The sequence below is a fragment of the Lagenorhynchus albirostris genome, chromosome 21, assembly GCF_949774975.1.
Source record: "Lagenorhynchus albirostris chromosome 21, mLagAlb1.1, whole genome shotgun sequence".
NCBI lineage: Eukaryota > Metazoa > Chordata > Mammalia > Artiodactyla > Delphinidae > Lagenorhynchus > Lagenorhynchus albirostris.
Genome location: NC_083115.1, coordinates 22,186,942 through 22,214,545, shown reverse-complemented (window position 1 = coordinate 22,214,545; position 27,604 = coordinate 22,186,942). Strand labels below are relative to the sequence as shown.

The 27,604-nt window shown below is 39.6% G+C and overlaps 2 protein-coding genes across 8 annotated transcripts in view; one reads left to right on the top strand and one right to left on the bottom strand.

The window, feature by feature from the left end:
• Nucleotides 1-23,149, top strand: part of PRIMPOL (primase and DNA directed polymerase) — a 53,601-nt gene extending 30,452 nt beyond the window's left edge. For 3 of the 6 annotated variants that reach the window (XM_060136689.1, XM_060136688.1, XM_060136687.1), the window contains exons 12-15: nt 2,252-2,334; nt 2,414-2,460; nt 4,982-5,063; nt 22,780-23,149. In XM_060136689.1, the coding sequence (XP_059992672.1) occupies nt 2,252-2,334; nt 2,414-2,460; nt 4,982-5,063; nt 22,780-23,144 (577 nt within the window). In that variant the 3' untranslated portion in view covers nt 23,145-23,149. Of the gene's footprint in view, nt 1-2,251; nt 2,335-2,413; nt 2,461-4,981; nt 5,377-22,779 lie in introns of those variants that run through there. The other 3 variants (XM_060136693.1, XM_060136692.1, XM_060136690.1) reach the window with 1 other exon arrangement.
• The window catches only part of CENPU (centromere protein U), a 32,663-nt gene continuing 7,889 nt past the window's right edge, over nt 2,831-27,604 (bottom strand). Inside the window, exons 4-13 of one of the 2 annotated variants that reach the window (XM_060136694.1) lie at nt 26,134-26,239; nt 22,083-22,143; nt 21,393-21,626; nt 17,860-17,926; nt 16,602-16,710; nt 14,224-14,302; nt 13,951-13,998; nt 12,864-12,925; nt 10,673-10,829; nt 2,831-5,969 (exon numbers count right to left, since the gene is read on the bottom strand). In XM_060136694.1, the coding sequence (XP_059992677.1) occupies nt 5,856-5,969; nt 10,673-10,829; nt 12,864-12,925; nt 13,951-13,998; nt 14,224-14,302; nt 16,602-16,710; nt 17,860-17,926; nt 21,393-21,626; nt 22,083-22,143; nt 26,134-26,239 (1,037 nt within the window). In that variant the 3' untranslated portion in view covers nt 2,831-5,855. The remainder of the gene's footprint in view (nt 5,970-10,672; nt 10,830-12,863; nt 12,926-13,950; nt 13,999-14,223; nt 14,303-16,601; nt 16,711-17,859; nt 17,927-21,392; nt 21,627-22,082; nt 22,144-26,133; nt 26,240-27,604) is intronic. The other variant, XM_060136695.1, reaches the window with a different exon arrangement.

Here is a 27,604-nt window from a genome sequence, read left to right as displayed (position 1 = left end):
ATCAGTTTCAAGCAACTTAGTATTTGTCCTAATAATTTAGTAGCTCTTTGAAAAAAAAAGTTTATCAATTGAAAGAAAATATTTGTATTTCATTTTTTTAAATTGAGGTATAATTGACATTAGCTTCAGGTGTACAACATGATTGCAAAATGATCTCCACAATAAGTCTAGTTAAATAGTTAACATCCATCACCATGGATAGATGCACTTACAATTTTGTTTTTTTTGTGATGAGAACTTTAAGATTTACTCTTAACAATTTCCAAATATGTAATACAGTAGTATTAACTATAGTCACCATGTGTACATTATATCCCAATGACTGACTGATTTATACCTGGAAGTTGGACCTTTTGAACCTCCTTAAATGTAATTATTAATGGGATGTGTGTCCTTTTGAGCACTGCATAAACTCTTAAACCTTGGAATTAGGCTGGACACTGCCACCTGCACTGTCACGTCTCATTCCACATTTATGGTACTTTTCATCACAGCCACCACCAAAAAACCCAGCTCTACAAAGATAGGACATCACTGAAAGGAATGAAGAAAGGTGATATATTGAAGCTATGAATTACAAGCAAGTAGTTTGCGGGGTGCTTGACAGATGTGGTATCACCGTTTCCCTAGAAAGATAAATATCCTACGTCACTCTGGGGCACTTTGGTGTACAGTTTGGGAACTGTAGCATTAGTCTGTTTATTAGGAAGTCTATTGGAATGTTTATGGGGCCATTAGACTGGGTTGCCAGCATTTTTCTCTCCTTGGTAAATGTCCCAATACCACACAGACTGTTAACAATTGTTTCCTTACTAGTTAAATAAAAAAAAAAATTCTTAGTGGTTATAGGATTGTTCGCGTTTTCTTTAAGTTTGCTTGCTTTGGTTTATTCTTATCTAGTACTTTGTCTCTTCTACCAAAATTTTCAGCATTACTGGAAAAAGTTCACAATAGTACATTTTTAGTATATTTTGCATTTGTAGTTATATCTCAGTTTCTAATAATATTCATGTCTTTACCTCTTTTTGTTTAATCTTGAAAGAATTTTATTCTTTAGTCTTCACATTTTGTCCTTGATTTTTCTAAATTTTTGCTCTTTATTACTTCCTGACTTTTAATTTATTAAGGTTTATTCTGTTACTTCTGTAAGTTGTGTTTAGCCATTTTTTTTGTAAATAAGCTTTTAGGATTCTAAATTTCTTTCTAAAGATCACTTTGGCTCTGTTTCACATATTTTATTTTTTATTGATTTTGGGGGGGGGTGCCCACCACGCGTCTTGTGGGATCGTAGTTCCCTGACCAGGGATTGAACCTGGGCCCTCGGCAGTGACAGCGTGGAATCCTAACCACTGGACTGCCAGGGAATTCCCCTCACATATTTTAATATGTAATTTCAGTTCCATTCAGTTCTAAGCATATTCTTATTTCCATCATGGTTTTTCCTTGAGTCATTTGGTTATTAAGAAAACTGTTTTAGGGCTTCCCTCGTGGCGCAGTGGTTGAGAGTCTGCCTGCCGATGCAGGGGACACGGGTTCGTGACCGGGTCCGGGAGGATCCCACATGCTGCGGAGCGGCTAGGCCCGTGAGCCATGGCCGCTGAGCCTGCGCGTCCGGAGCCTGTGCTCCACAACGGGAGAGGCCACAACAGTGAGAGGCCCGCATACTGCAAAAAAAACAAAAACAAAAAAACCCTTTAAATTTCTGAGTTTTAGTTAGCTATCTTTTTGTTGCTTATTTCTAAATAATTTTCTTTGTGGTCAGAGAATGTGTTATGTGAATGAATACTTTTAAACTTGATGATTCATGTTGTACCTAGCATAGTCAATTTTTATAATTGTTTTAAATTCTCAAATTTTTGATATCCTGAGTTTGGGGGAGTTGTTTGGAATCAATTATCAAAAGAATAGTTTTTAAAAATCTTTATTTATGGTTGAAGATTTGTTTACCCTTGAAATTGTCAGTTTTGCTCACATATTTAGAGATTCTCTTATTTGGTGGATAGAAGTTGGGAATTGTATATTCCTCGGAGGAACTTTTGTCAGTATGTAATTTTTGCCCTGAAGTTCATTTTGTGTGATACTTTTGGCAACCATGGTTTGCCAAGTTAATGTCTATTTTCATCCTTTTACTTTTTAACTTTTCTCCATCTCTAAGTCTTAGGCATATCTCTTGTAAATGGCATGTAGCTGAATTTTGTTTTCTATCAAGTCTAGATAGTAAATAATTTTTTCTTCTTTTTTTAATGTAAAGGATTTTGGTTGACCTGAAAAATGAAGTTTGGTATCAAAAATGTCATGACCCTATATGTAAAGCAGAAAACTTCAAATCTGACTGTGAGTTACTAATTTTTACATTTACCACAAAGTAAAAATTAGATATTTATATAATAGTTCTACTGTTTTTCTGATTCAGGTTTCCCATTACCTGCTGAAGTGCGTCTCCTGTTTCTTCTCAAAGAGGTAAGTGCAGTTTTTAGTTTCCTTCTCATTACTAACTAGTTCTTGGTATAATGGCAAATGAGCTAATGGTGTCCAGGTGTGTCCAGATACTGTTTAAACACCCTGTTCTGTACCTTGTTTTCACTTAGGAATATGTTGTAGTGATTGTCTCATCTCAGCACGAATCTCATAATATGAACCTCATTTTTTCCCACTGCTACATAAGAAATTAATGGAGCTAGCTAGCTATTTAACCAGTTTCAGACATTTAATAAATTTCTCATTTTTTGCTTTATAAAGTATAACAAAATATATTGTTTCTTTAAACTATAAGAATTTCTAGAAGTAGAACTGTGTCAAAGGGTATAGATTGCCAAACCAATATTTTTCTTTTTAAAACTTTTATTTACCCAAGTAATTCACATTCATTGTACACAAACATTAGAAAATACATAAAGCACAAAAGGAAAAAAGCATCGTCACTTATAATTTGACCATGCAGATAACTGATGTAAATGTTGTGGTCTGTATCTTCCAGAATTTGTTACCTGTGTACCCTCATGTTTTTTAGTCATAGTATACGTACTATATTGTAGGCTTTTTTTCCTACTTAAACTATCACAGATATTTTCCATACATATCACCAATTGCTCTCCAAAAACGACAGGAAATTAGATTTCAGTTTATGGGAGTACCTATTACCCTACACTTGCCAACATTGCTTGTTTTTGCCTTTTGATCTTTACCAACCTGGTAGGCATAAAGTGGTATTTCAGGTGTTTTAATTTACACTTATTAATGCAGATTAACTTTCATCAGATTTACTATGTGTTTCTATTATGGATTGCCTGTAACTGCCCTCTACTTTTATATGGGGTCTTATTAATATTTTACAAGAACTTTTCATTAAGTATTCTTTTGTCATGTTATTTTCTAGACTTTTTTAGTGTTTTTTTCCCCACATCAATCAGCCTTTTTGTTTATAGTGTTACGGTTAGAATGAAAGTTACCTGCTACAAGCTGAATTAGTGCTTGAGTTTACAGTCTAGATAATTGACTGGTACCTATTAAATTTGATTTTAAAAAGTCTCCTGAAAAAATTCATACTGAAATGGTAGAAATCTCATTCTTGATCTGTAGGAGCTGGATATAAAATAGCTGATAGCCAGATTCTCTGGTGAACTAAAGAGATAACCAAAAAAAGATTTTTAAAATTGTGCCTCTAAGGATATTTTATCCTTGTTCATTTTGAGTGTTATTTTGATGCATGTTTGTGGTTTCTGATTTTTTTTTCCTGCCTATCCAGTAATACCTCAGAAATGCCAAGTTGAAAGTATTTTTGGTGTACAGTATTACCACTGCTTGGATTTATCTTTTTATTTAAAATAAGAAACCTATCACTTAGTTTTAACAGTTAATATTTTGTCATTTCTGCTTGTCATTTCTTGCTTCATCTGGTTTTAAAAGAAGTTCCAACCTACAAAAATGTTGCAGCAGAACAAGGAACCCTCCTGTATGCCCTTCCTCTAGACTTGTTAAACATTTGGCCACACTTGTTTTCTCCCTCTACTGTACACATTACACATCATCATTTTTGATGAATTTTGTCTAGGCATTTCAGGCTGCGATAACAGAGTACCTTAGACTGAGTGACTTAGAAACAACAAATTTCTCAGTCAGTCCCAGATCAAGGTGCTGGCGGACTCAAGTCAGCTTCCTGGGTCATTGAGAGCTGTCTTCTCACTGTGTCCCTCCCTGGTAGAAGGGATCACAGAGCACTCTGTGGTCTTTTATAAGGGGGCACTAATCCCATTCATGAGGGTTCTGCCCTCATGATCTAATTACCTGCCAAAGACCTCACCCTCCTAATACCATCACATTGAGGATTAGGATTTCAACCTCATGAGGATGGGGGTACATAAACATTCAGTTCATAACAAATCTCTTCAGAATAAGTTGCAGACATCAAAATCCTTCTTATTCTCCAGCTACATACTTAAGAGATAAAGAACATTCTTATATACTTATAGTGAAATTATTAAATTCTGGAAATTTCATGTTGATACAATATTATTTAATATACAAATCCACACTCGTACTTTGACAGTTGTCTCAAAACTGTTCTTCATAACTTTTTTCAATCCATGTTAATTTTTAAAATACTTTAAAGATAGAGAAATATGTTAAGATAGCAGATACATTTTAAAAACCAGTTTGCCTTCAGATAGACTATCCACTTTTTAAAAAAATCAGTCTTACCTTTGCTGTAGCCCCATCTGTGTACACTGAAAAGAATGTACCACAGGAACTGCAGGCATTTCTAAATTTGGAGTTTCAAGAGTGTGCCACAAAGGCAGCAACAGTGAGCCCATCCCCATGGTGACTGTATTGGAGACAATATCATCCAGTGTTTTCAATTTAATATCTGTTGAACTGAATACTTTAATTCAGTAGAGATCGACTGTATGGTGAAATCATACATTCTGTCTGAATAAGCAGTATTTTCTTCCTACTCTACTCTCCCTCCCCTTTGGAACTAAAGGAAGAGGAGTTTACAACAGATGAAACAAGGGACAGTGAAACCAAGAATCCTCATGAACCGTCATCTAGTGCATCGTCAAAAGGTACATTTTCTGATGCTGACTGGGATAATGGCATTGATGATGCTTATATTTTGGAGGCTACAGAAGATGCTGAATTGGCAGAAGCTGCAGAGAACAGTCTTCTCGGTTATAATGGAATTGATGAAATTCCTGATGAACTAATTATAGAAGTATTACAAGAGTAGCTAATTATGGACACTTACATAACTAGGCTGTAATCTGCTTGAAAACATTTAATAACAAACTAGTAACTTATAAAGCCTGTTGTATCAGCTAAGTTTTATTACTTTGCTTCCAAATCTTATTTATTGAAGTAAACCAGTTTTATTGAAAATTAGCTCCAGTGTGCTTAAATTCAGTATAAGTCTCCTTATTTGATTAACCAAAGTTATTAGTCTTTGTTCATATCAGCTTAATTTTGCATGTTTATTTTTACAGTAAAACTTTTGTATGTCTAGGGCTAGGTGTCAACGTTTTAAAACATTTTGAAACTCATCACTTGACATTAACCAGAAAAATTAACTATGGCCTCTAAAACTACTATATCTAGCCATTTAATTTTAATGACAAAGTAATATTAAATTCTGGTGACAAGACCATACAACCAGCCTGAACAATTAGACAAGTTTACTTTTTTAAAATGTACCTGGGAATGTTGCTATAACATAACAAAAGAAATATTCAATTCAAATTAATAGTAATAAAGTTTGGGTTTTTTTCCCCCCATCTCCTTTATGGAAAAATACAGTTTCAGAAGGTAACAGGCAGTAGCATGAGACAATCTTTATATGTGCACACTTTAGTAGACTGGTCTCATTTCTGGTCAAGGAGCTTCTCTAATTGATAGTTGATATTTTGCAGATGGTTTTCAGCTCCCAAAAGGGGTCTTGCTTTGAATAGCAGAGCTGGAAGGCTGGATGAATCATACTGTTGAGGGAAAAATATTCAGAATAACAAATATCAAAAACTTTTAGAACCCTATCCATTTTACATAGCTCAATGTTATGACCAAATGCCAATTTTTTTTTTTTTTTTGCGGTATGCGGGCCTCTCACTGCTGCGGCCTCTTCTGTTGCGGAGCACAGGCTCCGGACGCACAGGCTCAGCGGCCATGGCTCACGGGCCCAGCCACTCCGCGGCATGTGGGATCTTCCCGGACCGGGGCACGAACCCGTGGTCCCCTGCATCGGCAGGCAGACTCTCAACCACTGCGCCACCAGGGAAGCCCCCAAATACCAATATTAATAGAGGTTTCTCTGATCACTTTTCCTCTCATTTTTTTGATAAAATTGGTTTTAATTCATTGCCTTAGGACAATTTGATAAGGTTGCAAGGGAACTGCTCTGCAAAGCTTGAGCTAATCATCCCGGGAGATAAATTGGCTCAAAGAACTGTGGCATCTGAATTATTTAAAACAGAATCATCCCTGGGACAGGGTATGACCTGGTTTGGGCAAGTCAGCTAGAGCTCTGTGGGGTCGGCTTGATCTCATGCTATTTTAAACACAGGAAACCATATGGAAGATTTACTTTTACTATAAGAACTGATGGAACGAGAACAGCAGGTCCCTAAAATTCATCATCTGGAAAAATTACTTACTGGGAAGATCAGTAAAGTGTCTTAAAAGTTGCCAATCCAAACTGTCCTTAATGATTAAAGACAAAATTAAATACAAACCCAATGTAAAATAGAAAACAAAGCTCAACTCATGATTTTGAAATAATTAACAAAGCCAAATATCACGGTGCAATTTGTATCTAAAGGTGAGTGACTAAAATCACCCAACAGCTGTATCATACTTATGATAGTTTGTTGCTTATGTTTTCAAGGTGATTTTCTTGGAAGTGAAATTAAGCAGAAAAGCTGTCAGACTGACTACCACCCAATAATAATGGAATTTTTTCTAGAATATCACTTACCTTATTACTAGGCAATTCAGTTTTAACAAGTATTTGAGAGCCTAATGTGTTCAAGCTACCATGAGGCACCTCCTCTCAGGGAGGGTGGGCAAGGGGAAGAACTAACATTTGGTGCTAGATTCTTAGTTTAGGAGAAGAGGTAAGACAATATACCCCAGTATCTACACTCTGAAAGCATAACGCACAGCTGCTACAACAGAAGTCCAGAACGCCTGAAGGCTTGCACAGAACAAGATGTTAGTAAGATGTATTCCAAACAAGGCAGTCACTAAGTCTCAGTTCTCATCCAAGTTATGATGTTCAAATTCAACCAATGTCATTGTTAATTTCTTCTACTAACCAAAATCCCCAACTCCAAATAAGCTTTAGACCAGTTGGGTACTGTCAAAAAAAATTAAAAACATTCTGTTTCCAGATCTCTAATATCCTGAATATAAACAAATCTTTATTCTCCTGAACCTAACTTTTAGATCAGTATCAAAACTTTGAAGTTGAATTTGGAAGTGAAGAATAAGATGTATGTATATGTTATATTTGTATATCATAATTTTATATAAAATATACAAATTTTTCCTATAATTTAAATATTTCTATTAATCTGAGTTGGTTATCATAACAGTAGCAAAGTCTGCAGCAAAAATCAGAACCAACTACAAAGTTTACTAAAACTGAACCAAGCAAGAAACAGGAAACATGAACAGACCAATTACTAGTTACCGAAATTGAATCAGTAATTTAAAATCCCCCAACAACCAAAAGTCCAGGACCAGACGGCTTCACAGGTGAATTTTACCAAACATTTAGAGATGAGTTAAACTATTTACAGAGGAAGGAATACTTCCGAACTCATCATTCTGTGAGGCCACCATCACCCTGATACCAAAACCAAAGATATCTCAAAAAAGTACACACCAGTATCACTGATGAACACAGATGCAAAAATCCTCAATAAAATCTAGCAAACCAAATCCAACAATACATTATTCAAAGAATCACACACCATGATCAAGTGGGACTCATTTCACAGATATAAGGATTTTTCAATATCTACAAATTAATGTGATATACCTCACTAACAAACTGAAGAATAAAAATAATATCACCTCAGTAGATGCAAAAGAGCTTTTGATAAAATTCAACATCCATTTATGATAAAAACTCCAGAAAGTGGACATAGAGGGAACTTCCCTCAACATAATAGAGGCCATATATGACAAACCCAAATCTAATGCCATACTCAATGGTGAAAAGCTGAAAGCATTCCCTCTAAGGTGAAGAACAAGACAAGGATGCCCACTCTTGCCACTTCTATTCAGAAGTCCTAGTTACAGCAATCAGAGAAGAAAAAAGAAAAGGAATCCAAACTGGAACAGAAGTAAAACTGTCACTGTTTGCAAATGACATACTATACATAGAAAATCCTAAAGATGCTACCAGGAAACTACTAGAGCTCATCAATGAATTTGGTAAAGTTGCAGGATACAAAATTAATATACAGAAATCTGTTGCATTTCTATACACTATGAAATATAAAGAGAAATTAAGGAAAAAATCCCATTTATCATCACATCAAGAAGAATAAAATACCTAGGAATAAACTTACCTAAGGAGACAAAAGACCTGTACTCTGAAAATTAAGATGCTGATAAAAGAAACTGAAGAGGACACAGATGGAAAGATATACCCGGTTCTATACCGGATACTATAAAACTCTTTATTAGTGTAGTATTTATAGAGGAAAATGTAGGCAGAACACTGACATAAATTGCAGTGACATCTTTTTGAATCCACCTCCTAGAGTAATGAAAATTTTAAAAATAAATGGGATGTAATTAAACTGAAAAGGTTTTGCACAACAAAGGAAATCATGAACAAAACGAAAAGACAACCCACAGAATGGGAGAAAATATTTGCAAACAAAGCAACCAACAAGGTATTAATTTCCAAAATATACAAACAGCTCATGCAGCTCAATATCAAAAAAAAAACCCAATCAAAAAATGGGCAGAAGATCTAAATAGACATTTCTCCAAAGAAGACATACAGATATGGTCAAAAAGCACATGCAAAGATACTCAACATTGCTAATTATAGAAATGCAAATTAAAACTACAATGAGGTGTCCCCTCACACCAGTCAGAATGCATCATCAAATAGTCTACAAACAACAAATGCTGCAGAGAGTGTGGACAAAAGGGAACCTTCCTACATGTTTGGTGGGAATGTAAATTGGTACAGCCACTATGGAGAACAGTACGGAGGTTCCTTCAAAAACTAAAAATAGAACTACCAAGTTATCCAGCAATTTCACTCCTGGGCATGTATCTGAAGAAAACCATAGGGCTTCCCTGGTGGCACAGTGGTTAAGAATCGCCTGCCAATGCAGGGGACACAGGTTCAAGGCCTGATCTGGGAAGATCCCACATGCTGCAGAGCAACTAAGCCTGTGTGCCACAACTACTGAGGCTGTGCTCTACAGCCCATGAGCCACAACTACTGAGCCTGCGTGCCACAACTACTGAAGCCCGCACGCCTAGAGCCCGTGCTCCGCAACAAGAGAAGCCACAGCAATGAGAAGCCCGCTCACTGCAACTAGAGAAAGCCCGCATGCAGCAGTGAAGACCCAGTGCAGCCAAAAATTAATTAATTTTTAAAAAACACCATTAATTTGAAAAGATACCCCAGTGTTCACTGCAGCACTATTTACAATAGCCAAGACATGGAAGCAACCTAAATGTCCATCCACAGAGGAATGGATAAAGATGTGGTATATATATATACAAAGGAATATTACTCAGCCATAAAAAAGAATGAAATAATGCCATTTGCAGCAACGTGGATGGACCCAGAGATTATCATACTAAGCGAAGTAAGTCAGACAGAGAAAGACAAATGTCATATAAATATATCACTTACATGTGGAATCTAGAAAAGTTATACAAATGAACTTATTAACAAAACAGATTCAAACTTACGGTACGAAAGGGGAAAGATGCGGTGGGAAGGGATAAATTAGGAGTTTGGGATTAACATATACATACTACTATATATAAAATAAACAACAAGGACCTACTATATAGCACAGGGAACTATATTCAATATTTTGTAATAACACATAATAGAAAAGAATATGAAAAAGATTCTTATATACATATATGTATATAACTGAATCACTTTGCTGAACACCTGAATCATTGTAAATCAACTATACTTCAATAAAAAAAATTTACATTTTTCCCTACTACATGCCTTTTTAATATTTCTCAACTTCTAAAATTACACCTACCATTTATAATGGGATAATGGCTAGTTTTTCAGATACAAAAGATACTGAAGTATGGGGTGAACAAGGAACAAGAGATTGGTCTTTATAACATGTATGAGTGGTCTTACGTTGACGACAATTACAGTAATAAAGCATAGCTGTTCACTTGAGATTTGTACGCAGAGGATACACTTCCCTTAAAGAAATTCAGTTCTCTGAAGCTTAAGTATAACATCTTAGTAAAATCAATGTTTCTGGATTTTTCTTTACTCCTCTGGCCTTAATTAATTAGCTAAAGAAGTGGTGATAACAAATTTTCACCAATTTATAGTGATGCTTTTTGGGTAGACACCAACACCCACGCTGCCTCTCCATAGCTCTTGTACTGTAGCATGCAAATGCCCCGTATCTTCTGAAGCATAGTGAAAAGTGAAAACTGAAGTTACCGTTTCCTTTACATTTGGTTCTTCCTCTTGAATATCTGAATAATCTTGATGAAGCTGTTTTAAATTAGACAAGAAATATGCTGCATTCCTAAGGGAAGCTTTTCTCTCCGTAAGTTCATTATACTTTATTTGTAGTTGTTTCAGCTCTGGTTCTAACCTAAAACAAAAAAAAAATTTTCCCGAAAATAAATGACATAAAGTGTAACAACAGCCTAATAAGGTAGATGAGATGGAGTATGTCAGGGTGCTGAGTGAAGCTTTTTAAGCAGGGAAGGTGGCCTAGGTGGTCCGAGGTATCTTTGGCTCTGAAATTACAAACGTGAACAACTCTGGACTCAACACACAGAAAAGACTCTGAGTGCTCAGCATTGAAGCCCACAGACGAGTATGCCTGTTATGTCCTAAAATTCATCGAGTCATTTTTAAAGTCTTGGGAACTACTGAATTAAAACATACACTTGGGTAAAGATTTTAGCGCCCCAGGCGGAAGTAGACAGACATTGCAGTTTAACAGTAAAAGTATGGACAAAAAGCCTTCCCTCTGCCCCTTCCTCTTGCTGAAATTTTGTCCATTTCCAAGGTCTAATAAAACCAGTGGAAAAACTCTCAGTGCCTGGATGAAATGTGTGACCTTGGGCAACCTGCTTTCTCTCTCTCAGTAGATTATTAGTTTCTTAACCTATAAAATAAAAAGGTATAACTTGGATTTCGTGGACCAATTTATAAAAGGATGGGGAGAGGCTACCATCTTTTATTCTCACAAATGAAGATATAAAAAAAATATGCTCTGATACCATTTTACAAAAGAAAAGTCCTCATAACAGTTCCGTACACTGAACAAGTGCTGCATTCTGGAAAACTCACTGTGCCATCTGGGTTGTGGGCAGGAGTGCTCGATTTGGAGCCAGTCAGCAGACACCAGACCGTGGCTCCCTCACTTCCTAGGCGGGTGGCTGAGGGTCAGTTACTGCTTTGTGCCTTAGGTCTTTCACATGTAAAGTTACAATAATGACATACATTTTTCTCTTTCTGCGCCTTTTCAAAATACTATACTTCTCAACTTTTAAAATTCTATCTAGAAAAGGAACAGTAGATCTCAAAGACAGATGAGTCTTCTGTAGTTGTCTTATATGGCCAAATAACCTACCTCACAGGGTTACAGCGATGAGTTAGTATGTAAAGCATTTAAAGGACAGTGCCCAACACACACAGCTAACACCTTAAAAAGCTTCCCCTCATTATCTTTCTTATTTTGGCCTGGGCCAATGAAAGCTTTAGCATGGGCCAGCAGCACCTGTCCATACACTAGATTTGGAAACCAAAGGCCTAGACAACCAATTTTTCCCACTTCTAAACTTCTGTGGCCATCTCATCTTTAAAACTTAGTACTTAATTATAGGTTGTCTTTTCTGATAAGACCACTTTTTCAAGCTATTTTAAACTCCTTAAGAGCAGAGAGCATATCTGATATGCTTATTCTTCTACTGCTTTACTACCAACCCTTCAGCTCACACAGCAGCCCTGTCTGTATGGAAGACCACCAAAAAATACTAGTTGGTTGACCAGCTGATGGATTGTGCTCCAGTCTTCCTAACCAGACCATGGAGACAGCCCTGGTGGAAACTGTCCTGGCCCAACACTTGGGAATGGACTCACACGAGTGCCATGCCAAGCTATACCTTTCAACAAGATTGACAAAAACTGTTAACACTTAATACAAAACTTACTGTATCCCAGTCTCCGTGAGGCACTTTCTGTATATTTATTCATTTAAACCTCACAACACCCTGTGAGGTATAGTTATCATTGTGCTCATCTACAAATGAGGGAACTGAGGCATTGAGAGGTTAAGTAACCTGCCCAAGGTTGCACAGCCAGTAAGTGGCAGAGCCTAGATTCAAAGCCAGGCAGTCTGGTTCTAGATAGAGTCTGTGCATGCACTAACTCTCTAATTCGGCTGCCTCGGGCCAGAACTGAGAGCTCTCATGGGGGGACGGGCCACTGCTGAACCCCCCTCTGCTCACAGCTTCTCCACTTGGCAGCAAAGCCTGCCTTCACTGAGCTTCCAAGCTCAGAGAAGCCTGGGGTTTAAACGCAGCACAGCAGCAAGTTTTACAACAAAGCCTCGCATGGCATATCGTGATTAAATCCTTCTTGTAGGTTCTCAAAGAGGATTTTGATATTATCTTACCGAAGCAGTTCATCCTGGACTTCAATCAAACGTTGCCTTTTCTTTTCGATATCTGAGATCATCTAAGTAACACAACAGTTAAATTAATTTTGTAAATATTGAGCACTGTCTTGTACACTGTATTGGAAATATAGAGGGAAACAAGACAAACCCCATTCTTACCATCATGGAACTTTGGTCTAATAGGGAAGCTAGATATTACAACTTGTGATACATGCTGTGAAGGGAAAGAACAGGGGTATCCACTTGAGGACAACTTTAAAGAGGAACTGGGGTCAGATCTTTACCACCCTGTGAGCTATAAAGGAAGCAGTCTCCATTTTATCTAGGACACTAGAAAAATATTGAAGCAGGGGAGTGTCATGACACAGTTTGTATTTTAAAAAGGACATTTCAATATAATATGCTGTATTATCTCAACTATCACTTTTAGTGACTACCTCATATTCCACTGCTGGACATTCAGACTACTCCTGCTTGCTTATAAGAAATGCAGAATTGACCAACAGGAGACTAAAACTGAAAAACAACAAAGGCTTATAATCACCAGAAGGAAAACGTATACATTTCAAATCCACTTCTGTTATAAGTGTAGAGGGGGAGCTGTGCTTCTACACGTAGGTTCATGCAAGTTAGGAGCTAGAACATCGGATGTCAAGTGGTCCAACTACAAACAGATGGGCAAGGAGGGCCTCGTGTTTCCTTGCAAACCTAGTGGCACACAGTGCATTGAAGGGGCAGAACCAGGACAAGAAAGGAGGTCTCCTGACCCTTAACCCAGGATTCTTCCCAGGCTGCCCTTTTACCTGAGACATAAGACAATTCTTTAGTCTAAAAGGTTTTTGACATACACAGCAGTGATAAATATACATTACGTAATACTTATCCACATAAGTGGCCATTTTGGGCTTGAGAGCCATTCAGCTTGCAGGATACTTATCTGATCAATCGAAGAAAAGCCTGACTAAAAAGATAAAAGATCTTATACAAACTCTCAAGGTCGTAAAACCCAGAGTCAGGTCTTTACTTAACTCTACATATGTGCACGTTCTACAGGACTGTGTTTCTAATCACATAAGTGAGTTACCTTAGTGTTCTTCCTTTTCAGAGTTTTCAACATCTGGACTTCTTTAAGCTACACAAAACAAAAAATAAATATTCGCCTGCATTTTCCACAGTTAACTGTTTATCAGTTTACAATATAACCACATCTAGTTTAAAAACAGCATGTGAAATGTGTATAGTTCTAATGAGTTCTTTACCACATTGCCAGCAAATGCAAGCTTTTCTAAGATAACAGTATGCTGCTCAGGATTAGTAAAAAATATCTAGACCAACAAATTTATGTCAATGAACTTACCATTTTGATGAGTTCTTCTTTCAAATTAGAATGAAATTTGTTGATGGCTTCCTTACAAATTCTAGAGTCCGTTTTTTGTCTATAGCAGAATAAAGAAAGTTAAACTTAGGTTTACATAAAGGATTTTGAAAGGTGTGTTGCATTTGTTTAGCACACCCATAGACACACACACAGTTTGGTATGTGCCCTTTTGAATATCTAAGATGGCATGGTCAGCTTGCAGCCCTTTCTCAGATTTAAAAAAATACTGGAAACATCTCAACAAACAAAAGAAAAAGAACAGGAAATATTTCCCCCGAACCCTCATGTATGTAGTCAGCACTCCCTGACACCGGCCACATCCACAGGTGACACTAAGCCATGTAGAAAGCAATGTTTACAGCCAATCCCTCTCTTTTTCTGCTGCCTGATCCAGTGACCAGCAGACTTTAGCCCCTTCCTTCCTCCCTTCCTGCTATAACTGGAGAAATAATTGTATAACACATCTGGACTAACCAATGAGTAAGTAGCCAGAAGCCAGCCATTCAGTTCTGCAAAAACTATAAAGCTGACCCAAAACTGGCTCAGGTCCCTGTCATCAGGGACAAAAGAGCCCAGTCTCCCGTCTGGCTCACTCTGGCTGGACACAGACCCACAGTGACTGTGCAGGAGCAGTGCACACACTGCCAGGGCGGCAGCCAGCCCTACTCTGCCTCGGCACAGTGTGCCACTATGAACTGTACTGTGCTTTTAATCAAAAATAAATCTCGTGTGACAGTTTATCTTATAGTTATTTTTTTCTTGGGGCAAATCCATGAGGAAATGTCACCCAGCATAAGGGGACTAAACCCATGGCCTAATTCTTCAGAAGCGAAGCATAACATTAGAGAAGGCCTACACATCTGAATACAGATTTTTGAAGTTTTCATAAAAAAAAAAATGGAGTATTTCTAGTGATATCAGAAGACGGTGGAATAGGAAACCCCACAGGGAAACCAACTTAACAACTACCTACAGCCCGAAAAGCCTTTATGAAAACTCCAGAAACCAGTTGAGAAGTTGCAGTACCCTGGCAAGTTCAAAGTCAAGAACCCACGTTGAAACAGGTAAGAGAAGCCATTTCACATCAACTGTGATAGCCCTTCTCCCAGAATTAAAGTCTCTAAGTATTATAAACGTGATGGGTTTTGGGGTGGGGTAAGGGTGAGAAGACTAAGACATGAGAGCTTGCCAAAATTCTAACCTTATTGGTGGGGAGTTGTAAATTCTATTTTTTTTAAAAAAAAAGTTATACAGGATTTTAAAACATCAAAAAGTAAAAAAAAATTTTTTTAAGTAAAAACAGTGGATCAGTATATTCTTCTAAATATATGGATAATTAAAATAAATGTAAATGGGCTAAAGTCAACAGGTGGAATTCAAAGATGGACACTTTGGATTTTAAAAAGATTTTATAAGAAATAATAAAGTTTAAGGTGAGACAAAAGTTGGAAATAAAAGAATATAAAATCTGGCAAATATTAGCAAAAGAAATCTAGTGACATATTAGTATCAGATAAAATAGATTTTAAGACAAAAAGCATTTTTAGGAATGGAAGGGGTCACTACATAAGGATAAAATGTTCAATCTAAAAGAGCATTTTTAAGGCTTCCCTGGTGGCGCAGTGGTTAAGAATCCGCCTGGTTTGAGCCCTGGTCCAGGAAGATCCCACATGCCACGGAGCAACTAAGCCCGTGCACCACAACTACTGAGCCTGCGCTCTATAGCCCACGAGCCACAACTACTGAGCCCACGTGCCACAACTACTGAAGCCCGCGTGCCTAGAGCCCACGCACCACAACGAAGAGTAGCCCCCACCTGCTGCAACCAGAGGAAGCCCACATGCAGCAACAAAGACCCAATACAGCCAAAAATAAAGTAATAAATAAAAGAGCAATTTTAAACATGATGTCTTAATAAAATAATCTCTCTATATAAATAGCATAAATTGATAGAAGTACCAGGAAAAACTGAGTAATACTGATTCTACATAGATAAAATAATTAGAGATTCTACATAGAACCACTAATTACAGCTTTCCCACAGATTATGTGCCAGGCCATAAAGGAAGCCTCAATATTTCAAAAATAGGTATCACCAGAGTCCATGAAATTTGACTGTAACTATTTAAGATGGAAGGTTAATACAAAAATATAAATTAAAAAGTCACATATTTGGACATACAAAAACGTACTACTTAATAATTCACAGGCTTAAAGAAAAAAATCATAATGGAAGTTTAAAAATATGCAAAACAGTGATAATGAAAATTCTACATACCAGAAGCTGTGGAGTGAGTAAAAGTGCTATTTCCAGGGAAATTTATTAGGTACATATATCACAATATCAAAAGACTTACTTATACTCTGGGAGGATGTTCTCAAATGCAGACAAAACGACATCTAACTCCATGATATCACTGGTTTTCTTTTCTTTTAAACACCAAATAGGTACACAGTCGGAAGTATCTACAACATTAGGATAAGTCAATTTAATATACTAATTATCAACAGTTTAGCTCTAGGTCCAGGGTTCTAAAAGCCTACAATGAAAGTAGTTCCACCAAATTGCTAAAAATAGCGAGAACTTTTGAAGAAGCACATGGGAGGAGACATGCTCACTTCTTCCTCTCCCGGTCAGTCTCACAAACCCCCGTCTGTACCTCACCCTCTAACTGCCGTCTGCTTGGTTCTCCCATTTCTGCTGAAGCAGCCTAAAGCACTGCTGCCTTTTAATTACCTTGCTGCGTCTTTACTTAACAGTCTGCTCTTATCTAACACTACTGGTGATTGAGATCTTTGTTAACTGTATTTTCATAGTTTTAATCTACCCGATAGGCCACTTCTAGGACACATAAAGGTTACTGAGTGTATTGATTCAGATAGCTGTAGGAATATAATAAGAGATTAACTAAACTATGGTACATTTGTGAACAAAATATTATACATTCATTAAAATGGTATTGTAGACTATTTAATGACAAGGACTTGAGCCCACTTAGTGTGAGAAAAGCTCAGTAAAAGAATTGAAGAGTAAAGACCAAAAACACATGGTAGTTATTTTGTGGTGATGGAATTATAGGCGATTTTATCTTCCTTTCCATACCTTTGAAATTTTCTAAAATATTTTTATAATAAGAAAAATATAAAACTTATCTTTTAAAAGAACTGAAGAGAGAAAATGCTTTATTTTCCTCCCATTTTTCAATAAACTGTGTCAATAAAAAATGATGTAAAATAACATGGATGAATCTCAAAGTTATGCTGAGTGAGAGAAGCCTTCTATAAAGAGTACATACTATGTTGTATGAAAAGAGTATATACTATGTTATGAAAAATTAAAATAGATTAATGAATAGGCGCTAAAGCAAGTATAATAAATTTTGACAGTAAAATCTAGGTAGTGGGTTTATGAATATATATTGTAAAATTCTTTGTCCTTTGTTGTATGTTGAAAGTTTTCATGATGTTGGGAAAATCAGTTACTCCAAAGTCACATATTTTTAACTTTTTAAAGTAACAATTTTATATACTTAAATTTACTACTTTATCAAATTAAGAAATATATTTTTAAAAAATTCTTGAATGATTGACTATGTATAAAACACTATTGTATACCCAGGTCTGTGGCTTCACTTCTTGGTTTCTTCCTTTTGCCACGAAACATCTTCTTTTTCTGAGTTTTCTTAAAAAAACAAAAAAAAACCACAGCAAAGATTTTTATTTAAGAGGAGTTTCTCTTAAAACCAGAATTAAGACAGTATTATCAGACATTGTCAGTATTTTAGCTACAATTCTCATTTTGTTCTAAGTTAATAGTTAATTATATAAATTATCTAAATTAATATAAGGAAATGCTGAAAAAAATTAAACCACCTCAAGATAAAAAGTAATTAAAACTTTCAGTGGGTGCCTTGGAGGAAACTGAACTTTTATTATTTAAGATAATGTGTGGAATCAGCTCAATTTCTACTCCAAGCTAAGAGGAAGTAACAGCTTCTGAACTAGCCCTCTTGCCATAAACAGCCATAAAGTGGGGAGAGGGGTGGCACCTTCATTCAGGCATTGGACAACAGGCAAAACAAGCCTGAGAGACTCAGAAGGTGGACTCTGGCTGCCGGCCTTCCCGCACGCCTGGGGACAGCTGAGACAGCAGCACAGCAGGCCCAGTCCCAGCAGAGAGTGGTAACCCTCGTCCGCAGGAGGCAGAGACCTGCAGTAAGCTGCTCAGGGAGAAGGGCACAGGTCTGGGTGCGGGTCCCCGACAGCCCCTGACCGCCTACTCCACATGCGCGTGAGGCTACAGAGAGTATACTGGAACGTGGCTATCGTGGGATTAAGAACATAACAGGTAGTAACAAACAAGAAATTCTGGGGGAGATCAGATGGAGAAAATGCAGAGACCTCATTAACAACTAGTTAACAACTAGTTAACAGCTGTCTATCCAGCTGAGCTTGGGGAGAGACCACAACTTAGGGGTAAGAACGGTACCCTAGATCATGCAATATCAAACAGGGTGAAACTGTTCCCAAGGGGGCAGGCCAGAAACTCTCAGATAGTACAATGGTTTGTGACCCTCCGAAGTACCTAGTATATACACAGATACACAGTATATTTATGATATTAAAATTTAACTGCGGGGGATGGTTAGGAAAAATGTCTAAAAAGGCTTCTTAGGGAGGACAACAATGGAAGAGCGTTGAGAAGCACTGCTCTAGAGTAAGGCCTACCCTAGACTCACCCTAACAAAGCCTAAAACCAATCTCTGGCCAGGTTCACCAGGGAGACAGACGGGAGGTGTGGTAAGCAAGATCCCCAATGACTTGGACACGTCCCTCCCCTTGAGTGTGGGTGGCTCCTGTGAATATGATGGGATGGTCACTCCCTCGATTAGGTTACGTTTCATAAAAGGCCACTGCAGCAGACTGGAAAGATTCTCTGGCTAGCTCGGAAGATGTCAGCTGCCATGTTGTGAGAGGGCCACGTGACCAGGACCTAAGGGCAGAGAGTGACCCTGCTTTAACCAGAGAGAAAACAAGAACCTCAGGCCTACAACGGCAAGGATCAGAATTCTACCAATAGCTGCATGATCTTAGATGGGGACCCTGGGCCTCAGGTGAGATTTCAGTCCTGGCTGGCACCTTGACTCCAGCCTCTGAGACCCCGAGCAGGGAATCCAGCTAAGGTGAGCCTGGACTTCTGACCTATAGAAACTGTGAGGTATAAATGTATGTTGTTTGAAGTCACAAAATTTGTGGTATTTTGTTATGCAGCTACTGAGAACTATTACAGAGGTTGAGTCCCACTGAGTTAGAGAGGCTTGGAAGACACCTTAGGCTTTCCACAGATTGGCCCTAACGAAGGATAAACCACACTACAGCAGTTCAAGATGATCAGCCAATAATTAAGATACCTATTAGAATGAAAGTCAGCATTCAGAAGAAGACACAGCTCAAAACCTCAACAACCTACCAACAATGTGCAATACACAAAGAGTGTCAGATTAAAAATGTTACACAAAAGATGTAACCTATAGTCCAGACAGAAAAAGTACTCAAAAGAAGCTGACCCTGAGACAGCCCAGATACAGTCATCCCTCAATATCCAAGGAAGATGGTTCCCGGATCCCCCATGGGGATCCACTGATGTTCAAAGTCTCTTTTCTAAAATGGTGTAGTATTTGCATGTAACCTATATACATCCTCCTATAAACTTTACATCATCTCTAGATCACTTAGAATACCTAATATGATGGAAATACTATGAAAAGAGTTGCTGGTGCCTGGCGAATCCAACTTTTGCTTTTCTGGAACTTTATGGAATTTTTTGTCAAATATTTCCAATCAGCGGTTGGTTGAATCTATGGATGTGGAACCTGCAGATACAGAGGACTGACTCTACCTGACTTAGAAACAAAGACCTTAAAGCAGCTGTTATAAATATGTCCAAAGAAGGAAATGATGGTCTTAATGATTATGCAGATAGGGAATCTCAGCCAAGAAGTAGAAACTATGGGGAAAAAAAAGGAAATTCTGGAAATTCTAGAACCCAAAAGCATGCTACTGAAAAGGGAAAGTCACTGGGTGATGTTTTATTTCCTGTGGCTGCTATAATAAACGACCACAGCTTCGTGGCTTAAAACAACAGAAATTTCTTCTCCCACAGTTCTGGAGTTCAGAAGCCTGAAATCCATTTCAATGGGCCAAAATGAAGGTGCCAGCATATTATGACATATTAAAAGCTTGATTAAAAGATATTATATATTGATATGTCACGAATCTTAAAATAGGGGCTTCCCTGGTGGCGCAGCGGTTGAGGGTCTGCCTGCCAGTGCAGGGGACACAGATTCGAGCCCTGGTCTGGGAGGGTCCCACGTGCCGCGGAGCAGCTGAGCCCGTGCACCACGACTGCTGGGCCTGCGCTCTGGAGCCCACGAGCCACAACTGCTGGGCCTGCGCTCCATAACTATTGAGGCCCGCGTGCCTGGAGCCTGTGCTCTGCAACGGGAGAGGCCGCCACAGTGAGAAGCCCGAGTACTGCAATGAAGAGTAGCCCCCGCTCACCACAACTGGAGAAAGCCCGCGCGCAGCAACGAAGACCCAATGCAGCCAGTAAATAAATAAATAAAATTAAAAAAAAAAGAATCTTAAAGTAGAATACATATGACCCAGAAATCTTATCATAGCAATTTCTTCTAAGGAAATGATCAAGGATGTGCATGAAGATTTAGCTAGAAAAGAAAATCATCAAAGCACTTACATTTTAAAAATTACAATTGCTCATTAGTAAGAGATTAAACTATGGCACGTTCATGAATGAAATGTCATGCATTTATTAAAATGGTATGTAGAATACTTAATGACAAGGATATGGTTCCACTTAGGGTGAGAAAAGCTCAATAAAGAATTGAAGAGTATAGACCAAAAAATGTTGTGGTTATTTTATTTTTGGGGTGATGGAATTATAGGTGATTTTATCTGCCCGTCCATACCTTCCAAATTTTCTAAAATAAACTTATTTTTATAATAAGAAAAGTGTAAAACTTATCTTTTAAAAGAAGTGAAGGAAAAAGAGAAAATGCTTTGTTTTCCTCCTAGACATTTTCTATCAACTTTTTTTCTTTCCAAGGGGATAGCAGACACTCTCCTACCAGTTGACTTTCTGTTTCCAGGGTCTCTTTTTCAACAGAGGGCTTGGCACCAAGGGGTCCCACCTTTTTAAGCGTGACCGATTCAGCTGGTTTCTCTGAAGGTTCTGAAGATGCTGTAGCTGAAACAGCTTCACGTTGTGTACTTAAGTTCTCTGCTGGTTTAACTTTTCTTCTTACATCACTTTCTTCAGTGCTTTCAGATTCATCGCTAATGGGCTTGAGTTTTCTTCTTGGCTATGTCAAGAAAACAGCATTACTGTTTTGAAAGTACAGATGCTTATCATTCCTATTGTATTAGATAACCATAAAGTCCACATTTCTTATCTCTAAACTTCAAGACTGAACGCAATAGGAAGATGGCAACATGATGAGCGGATAGGACAAGAAACCTTGACTAAAGGGCTCCAAGCAGACGCTCCCAACAAATCACTCTGCCTTTGTAAACCACCATCTAAACACCTTACACGAACACTATGAAAACTGACAAGGTACAAGGTACACAGGGATTTGAGATCTCTGTAATGAAAAACACTTCAGATATAAAAATATTTCATTTTTATTAAAAAATCTTCTAAAACATTATATACTCTTTATGAAAAATGTTGCTACAGAACATTTTCTCTATTTGCATCCAACTTAACTGGATATGAAATATCTTACAATTTAAGATAGGAGAACACGCCTACATACCTTTTTTGCACTAATTTTTACAGACTCATTTTCACTTGCTTCAACGTCAGAAGTGTCCGAACTGTACCAAAGAACAAACCATCAATATCTTGCACACATTTCATTTTTATTGACGTATGTCTTCTAAATGCTGCTCCTCCAACACAAAAACAAGCTCGATTTATAAGGAGATTTCCCACCTGTCACGGGTGGGCCTGCCACCTTCCCAGATTTACTGGTCATCTCCCACACCTTCCCACACCCAGGCCACATCAGTTTAGTGCTGGCAGGCAAGTAAGTGTCCCGTAACTGCAGTACCTCATGGTCCTGTCTGAGAACCGCTCTTTTCTCCCCATCACCACTCCCAGGTGTACGGGCCATCATCTGTACTAATCCACAGACACTAGGCCCATGCTCAGGGGATAGAAAAGGGAATACCTTCTTTCATCCTTTGAAAAGGAAAAAATAACCCTAAACTTCTGGTGAGAGTTCATTTTTTTCATTCAATTCAACAAACATTTATTTAACACCAACCTCAAAATGCAAGTACAAGGAATAAAATTACTTGAAAAATGAGGAGCCTTCCTTTAATGGGTTCACTGACTAGTAGGAAGGCCAAAGACAGTGAGTGCAGAGGAGATGTGGAGAAATGGCTGGGGAATCAGGAAACACATCACGGTTATGAGACTTGAGATGACTTTTGAGAACACTTTTCCAGGCCAAGAAACAAAGGGAAGGGGATTTAAGGAAGAAGGAAAAGTAAACATAAAAGCACAGGGGTGTAAAACAGCCCGGCCCGTTCGACGTACGGGAAGCAGAGTACAGAGCGAGTGTCTTGCTAAAGAGAAGCTAACACTATGGAAGAAGCCCAAGGCCAGGGCTGGGGAGGCTCCGAGGCGGCCAGAAGCGTCCTGCTCAGACTTGCCTGTGCTCGGCTGCCGCACCAGGGCGACCCTCGCGTGGCAGCCACTGCTGCCCGGCCTTCCCTTCAGAGCTGCCCACCACCTGGGGTCGGCCAGAGCTGTGAGAGCTGCGCTGCAGTCTGGGGCCATCTCTGCTCAATCCGGATTCTTCCACCTGTAACTTTCCCTGATGTTGCTAATAAATCTCTTCAATTCTCACTCTGCCTCAGGGTCTACTTACCCGAGGAGCCAGACAGACACAGGGGGCCCCCATACCACGCCTACAAGTTGGGGGTGAGGGAGCTAAGGCCCCCATGCTAGACACACGCACTGGAAGCGGGGGCGGGGGGTGGTGGTGGTGGTCGCACAGACGAAGGGACCAGCAGCAGGTGCCTGAGCCGTGGCCACAGGGAGGCGGAGGGTGTCGGAGAGAAGAAAAGCAGATTCTCAGGGAGTCACAGGCCAGAACAAAGGAGGCCGGTCAGAGAACAGAAGGTACCGGGAACGGTTCCCAGACAGCTCTGTGGGGTGACTGGGTGACAGCAGGGCCATCAAGCTAGAGAACACCAAAGGAGCTTGTTGACACCAGACGAAGGAGGAACGATGGAGCTTGGTTTCGGCTTTGTTGAGCCCGAGGTGCCTATAGGCATCTAGGGAAACGTGGCCAAGGTGCAGGACAGCTGGGGCCTCGGGAGAGGCTGGGCAAGAGGGAGACTTGGGGTCAGCAGCTTATGGGTCGTTAAAGCCACGAGAGGAAGACGGGGGAGGGTGGAGAGGAGAGGGTGAGAGCAGACTCGCGGACACAGAAAGAGAGGAGATCTGGGAACAAAGAACCCAACAGCCCTGGACAGGCCCGGGGGCCTGGCTGCTGATGCCGCCTGAGTCCTGGGGAACGCTGCCGTGCGCTCCCTCTCTCCCCACCCGCGCTCCTCCCCGTGCATCCCTTCTGCCCGGACTTCCTTCTGTATCCATATATAAGCCCGGTCTAACCTACCCAAATAAAGTTTTTTGTCTGGACGTATCACACCACCAAAACCAAGATTACCAAGGACATCCACACTGTTAAACCGACCCATGTGTTCAGACCTTCCCCAACTGGCGTTTGGTCCTCCTGAGGACACACACTTACTCACCACCCACCCCGCCTCTCCCGAGCACAAACCCTCTCCTGGCTTCCTCCTTCCCCCTCTGGCCACTGGTCCTCTCTCTGCTTTGCAAGCTCCTTCTCCACCTGGACAGATGCCAGGCTTTCTTGCAGGGTGGTCCCAGGTCCCCGCCTCCTCTCGGCCCACCGTCTCTCCCTGGGAGCGCTCACCCGTGCCTACACCTCCTGTACCAAACCACTTCAGTCTGAACTCCAGTTCAGCCCCTCCTGGGAACACCAGACCCAAGTACATAGCAGTCTCTCTGACATCTCCACACCAAGTTCATGACCGCCTCACGATGACAGGAGTACTCAATCTCCTAGGTAGCCCTGTCCTACTCAATGGCACAATCTCAATCCACTTACACAACAGAAAGCCAGGAGTTGTCCATGACAAATAGGATTAATTTCACCCATGTTCAGATGAAGTCACAGAAGTCAAGAAGAAAATGACCAACACTAGGAAAATGGAAAAAGGATATAAAGAGGGTGAAGAAATTCAAGGACCTGTGAAACATATAAGAGATGCTATTTAACTCAGTCATGAGAAAAACACAAACTAGAACTAGACTGAGACAGCATATCACACTGGCAAAACTCCAAGTCTGATACCACGCTGGTGGGAACGTGGCAGTAACTATGAAAACTGCTAACATATTTCATTTGACTGAGGATTTCCCTTATGAACACATTCCACAGAAATATAGGCACATATGTGAAAAATACAGGCACGTGTGTGAAACGGCATATGTGCCAGGTTACTGACTACAGCACTGCTGGTGACAGCAGACTGGAAACAACCCAACTGCCTGTCGATCCAGGACTGGGGAAACAAACTATGCAAGATCCAAACTGTGGAAAACCTGCGACTGTGAACAGAAGAACGAGGAAACTCCATATGCACTGACATGGAAAGATCTCCAAGATACAGAGAGCGGAAAAAGCCAGGTAGCAAGGTATCTTGCCTTTTCGAAAAAGGTTAAAACCCTGTATTCTTACTTTGATGTGCACAAAGAAACTGTGAAAAGACATATAAGAAATTAATAGTGGGGGAGAAGGAAGAAGTGGATGCAGGAGCTGGGTGATGGTGGAGAGGACGTAAAGACTATTATTAACCTTTTAATATTTTTAAACCATGTGAATGTGTCACCTATTCAAAAATTCTTCTTGAAAAATTACATTCACCACCATTTAAAATGAACTGTGCGGTTTTCCAAATATTTGGCTTTTGTTACCAATTTCCAATAACAGCTCATAGAAAAACTGGAGTCTCCGAAAAAACCAAGTACCATAAGGTTTCCTCAGTGCAGAGAACCTCAGAAAGATGTCCTCATCTAGATTTCTGCCCAAGTGGGATATTTGTTTTAAAAATACAGTTTTGTTACTTTCAAAATATAGTAACTAGAACTGACCTATTACCTAACAGAGGTCCTTAAGTCAAGGATTTGCTCTAGCTAATAATTTTTAGTTAGTACTGCAGCTACTGAAGACTTCTTCATTGTATGTGCTCTCGAGTTGCCTCTGGTGTCATTTTTACAGATTTTCCTGACTCAGGCCTCCACATAAATCTGAAAACTCAAATCAATGCAGCTTAGGGACCATGCAGCTGAAATTTACAACAGACTGCGTTTCCTTTGGGATTATCAGCTTCTCTTCCCTATTCCCACCCTGAACTAGAAAACATATCTTTTGTGACAATTAAGCATATTTGTAAATTAAAGGGACCTCTCAAAATCATCTTAAAATTCTATGCTCATGAAACCTTTCCCCTCCTTCTTTGTTTTACCTCAAAGCTAAACCACCTTCACTGGTATGTTTTCTAGGATAATCAGGTGTCAGTTACAGTTATTATAAGTAATGTCAATTACTGAAAAACTGCCTTTTCACGTCCCAGTCTTCTTGAGGGAAAACTTAAGTTGGCTCAAAAGATCTTTAAAGAGTTTTGGTTTTATAAGCTTGTATCTTAAAGAACGCCTCAGAAATCCCATTAACCATGAGTAAACAGTTGCTTGAGATCCACCCGTACCTTCTTTTTGCTTCTTTTCCTTGAGGAGTTGAGGGGAGAGATGACCCGCAGTGCTTGGAGAATTCTTCCTCATCAGCATATATAGCAGTGCTGTGTAAAGGAGGGTCTACAAAAGATTTTTTTAAAAAGGGCATTCAGAAGTCTGGCTGTCTGAGCAGTATTCAAGTTTGTTCCTTCACACTGGAGTATAAAGCAACCTGTGTTTAAATGGCTAACAAAATCAAAACCAATTACATATGCTACTTATGATCTCACACCTCAACAAGAAAAAATGTAAACCACTTCACCAATAAATACATGGATAGTTAAGCTATAACCTTACTGTCCTTATATATTATATGGAAACTTTTAAATGAGCTAAAAGATAAACAGGAGGTCTGACATTCTTTCCTCACCTGATGGAGCATCACACATCTACCTGGGAGACACAGCATGAACAATAAACTCAGGTCTGGAGTGCTTGCCCCACTCCTGCAACTCCATTACCCCACCGAGTGCCTGGCGCAGGGTGGGCACTCGACATCTGTGGACGACTAGCCCTTTGGGGAGGGACACCAGTCCTTCCGCACTTCCCCTCCTCTCTCCTTTACTCTAGAGCCTTGAGCTAAGCATAAAAAGTTAACTGGAATGGGGACTTGCCTGGTGGCACAGTGGTTAAGAATCCGCCTGCTGATGCAGGGGACACGGGTTCGAGCCCTGGTCCTGGAAGATCCCACATGCCGTGGAGCAACTAAGCCCGTGCGCCACAACCACTGAGGCTGCACTCCAGAGCCCACGAGCCACAACTACTGAGCCTGCGAGCCACAACTACTGAAGCCCGCACACCTAGAGCCCGTGTTCCGCAACAAGAGAAGCCACCGCAGTGAGAAGCCCGTGCACCGCAACGAGAAGCCCGTGCACCGCAACAAAGAGTAGCCCCAACTAGAGAAAGTCTGTGCAGCAACGAAGACCCAACACAGCCAAAACTAAAAAAAAAAAAAAAAAAAAAAAAAATAAGTTAACTGGAATGAAGATAAAGGAGATAATGGAGAAACGGAGATAAAGGAGAGGAGACCACATGGCCTTGGTGGGAGGATGCTCCTACCTGCTGAGGAAGAGGGGGGTCACAGGAGAGGCCTCGGCAGCCTGGCCTGGGCTTGTGGCGGGGGAAGGAGGAGGCCACCAGAGTGGAGTGAATGGCTGCAGGGGTGCCTGGTAACGGCCAAGCACCCATCTCTTCACTCTCAGGCTTTAGCGTGCTGCACACATTTAAACGTTCTCAGATTTAAACGTTTCAGCTGCTTATATAATGAACATAGCAACTGCACAATTTTAAAGTTAGTAATATACTTTGTATTGGCCTCAACTAGGCAAAGGGCTTTATTTACTTTACTACTGGGAATAACAAGGGAAAAAAAGAAAACCAGACCAATTTTTAATCTCCATATGTAACCAGTCACACAAGCTGTACTCCTACTACTCAACAATAAAA